This window comes from Nothoprocta perdicaria, unplaced genomic scaffold (genome assembly GCF_003342845.1).
Source record: "Nothoprocta perdicaria isolate Ctin4 unplaced genomic scaffold, notPer1 scaffold_743, whole genome shotgun sequence".
Taxonomy (NCBI): Eukaryota; Metazoa; Chordata; class Aves; order Tinamiformes; family Tinamidae; genus Nothoprocta; species Nothoprocta perdicaria.
The window spans coordinates 4557-6990 of NW_020456025.1; the positions used below are offsets into that span (position 1 = coordinate 4557).

Consider the following 2434-nt stretch of genomic DNA (forward strand, 5'->3'; position numbering starts at 1 on the left):
CCCGGGGGCGCCCCGTCCCCGTCCGGCCGCGCCGCCCTCTTACCGACGCACTGGGCACCGTCGGGGCCGGGCCGGTAGCCGCCCGGGCACACGCAGCGGTAGGAGCCGGCCGTGTTCTCGCAGTGCCCCGGCGCGCACGGCTGCTCGGCGCACTCGTCGATGTCTGCACGGACACGGGGACGTGGAGGTGGCTGCGGGGCCACGGGGCCACGGGGACACCGAGGTGGCTGCGGGGCCACTCCGGGCACACGGGGGCACGGGGACACCGAGGTGGCTGCGGGGCCACTCCGGGCACACGGGGGCACGGGGACATCGAGGCGGTTGTGGGGCCGCCCCGGGCACATGGGCACACGGGGACATTGAGGCGGCTGCAGGGCCACCCCGGGCACACAGGGACACGGGGACATTGGGGTGGCTGCAGGGCCACCCTGGGCACACAGGGACACGGGGACATTGAGGTGGCTGCAGGGCCACCCCGGGCACACGGGGACATCGAGGCGGCTGTAGGGCTGCCCTGGACACACAGGGACACGGGGACATCGAGGCGGCTGCAGGGCCACCCTGGGCACACAGGGACACGGGGACATTGAGGTGGCTGCAGGGCCACTCCGGGCACGCGCGGACACGGGCACGCGGGCGCGCAGCGCCTCACCCTGGCACTCGGTGCCGGCGGCGCGGTAGCCGGCGTTGCAGACGCAGCGGTAGCTGCCCACCGAGTTCTCGCAGCGGCCGTTGGCGCAGGGCCGCGGGCTGCGGCGGCACTCGTCCACGTCTGCGGGCGCCCGCGCCGCGCGCGGGCACACGGCGCGAGGACAGGCAGGTGGGTGCGCGGGACGCCACGTGGGTGCGCGGGACGACAGATGGACAGATGGATGGACAGACGGGTGCACAGGACGACAGACGGGTGCACGGGACGACAGATGGACGGATGGATGGACAGACGGGTGCACAGGACGACAGACGGGTGCACGGGACAACAGATGGACGGATGGATGGACAGATGGGTGCACGGGACGACAGACGGGTGCACGGGACGACAGATGGACGGACGGATGGACAGACGGGTGCACGGAACGACAGACGGGTGCACGGGACGACAGATGGACAGATGGATGGACAGACGGGTGCACGGGACGACAGACGGATGCACGGGACGACAGATGGACGGACAGATGGACAGACGGGTGCACGGAACGACAGATGGGTGCACGGGACGACAGATGGACGGACGGATGCACAGACGGGTGCATGGACAGATGGGCGCGTGGACAGGTCGGTGCAAGGACACATGGATGGATGGGTGCACGGACACGTGGGTGCACGGACACATGGGTGCACGGACACATGGGCGCACGGACAGACGGGTGCAAAGGAGAGACGGACGCAGACGGACAGACACACGGACACGCCCCTCCGCTGAGGCGCCCCCCTGCCCGTCGCCGTCCCCCCTCACCGATGCAGTGGGTGCCCTGGGTGCTGAGCCAGAAGCCGGGGTGGCAGAGGCAGGTGTAGCCGCCCTGGCGCGGGACGCAGCGCCCGGGGCCGCACACCTGCGGGTTGCGCTCGCACACGCTGCCGCCGGCCGCTGCGGAGAGAGCGCGCGCCAACGGGGGGGCCCGCTCGCAACGGCGCAGGCTGCAGTGCACGCAGCGGTGCATGCATGCAACCCCGCGCGCAGCAGCCTCGCGCGCAACCTCACCCCGCAGCAGTGCGAGCGTGTAACCTGGTGCGTGCAACCGTGCATGCAAGGAACCGCGCCTGTTCCACGCTGCATGCATGCCAGCGCACTTGGGGCGTGCAAGCTCGCCCGTGCAACGGGCACGCGACTACGCGCACTCGGCGAGCGCATGCAGCCTCACAAGCCACGGTGCACGCGCGCATCTACGTGCGCTCGGCTGCACCTGCATGCACGCATGTCCGCAAACAGGACGCATGCAACGGTGCACGCATGCAACGGTGCCCCTTGCTTGCTGCAATTGCTGCACGGCCGCAGCTGCACATGCATCGCTGCACGAGTTGGAGGAGCGCGGAACAGCCCCCTTGGCGTGCAAACTTGCAGCCCCCATGCCCATGCCCATGCCCATGCCCACCTACCCGGGCCCGTCCCCTCGCGGGGGGCCGGCGTGGGGACGGGCGGCGGGGGGCCCGGCGTGGGCCGAGGCACCACGAACACCTCCGGCACGGGCGGGGGGAACGTGGCGGGCGGCGGGCGGCCCGGCGGGGGTCTGCGCCCGGGGGCTGCGGGGCGACAGCAGCGGCGTGAGGACGTCCCCGATGGCGCCGGGGGGGACACGGGGATGGTGCCGTGGGGGACACGGGAACAGTGCCGGGGGGGACACGGGGACGGTGCCAGGGGGGACACGGGGACGGTGCCGTGGGGGACACGGGAACGGTGCCGGGGGGGACGGGGATGGCGCCAGGTGGGGAAGGGGAC

The 2434-nt window shown here is 72.2% G+C and overlaps 1 protein-coding gene across 1 annotated transcript in view; it reads right to left on the reverse strand.

Annotated features, from left to right (window-relative positions):
* Positions 1–2434, reverse strand: part of LOC112957621 (latent-transforming growth factor beta-binding protein 4-like) — a gene marked incomplete at both ends in the record, with an annotated part of 13820 nt that overhangs the window by 4550 nt on the left and 6836 nt on the right. Inside the window, 4 exons of the mRNA XM_026051335.1 lie at positions 44–163; positions 653–772; positions 1454–1585; positions 2095–2238. Of these exons, the coding sequence (XP_025907120.1) occupies positions 44–163; positions 653–772; positions 1454–1585; positions 2095–2238 (516 nt within the window). The remainder of the gene's footprint in view (positions 1–43; positions 164–652; positions 773–1453; positions 1586–2094; positions 2239–2434) is intronic.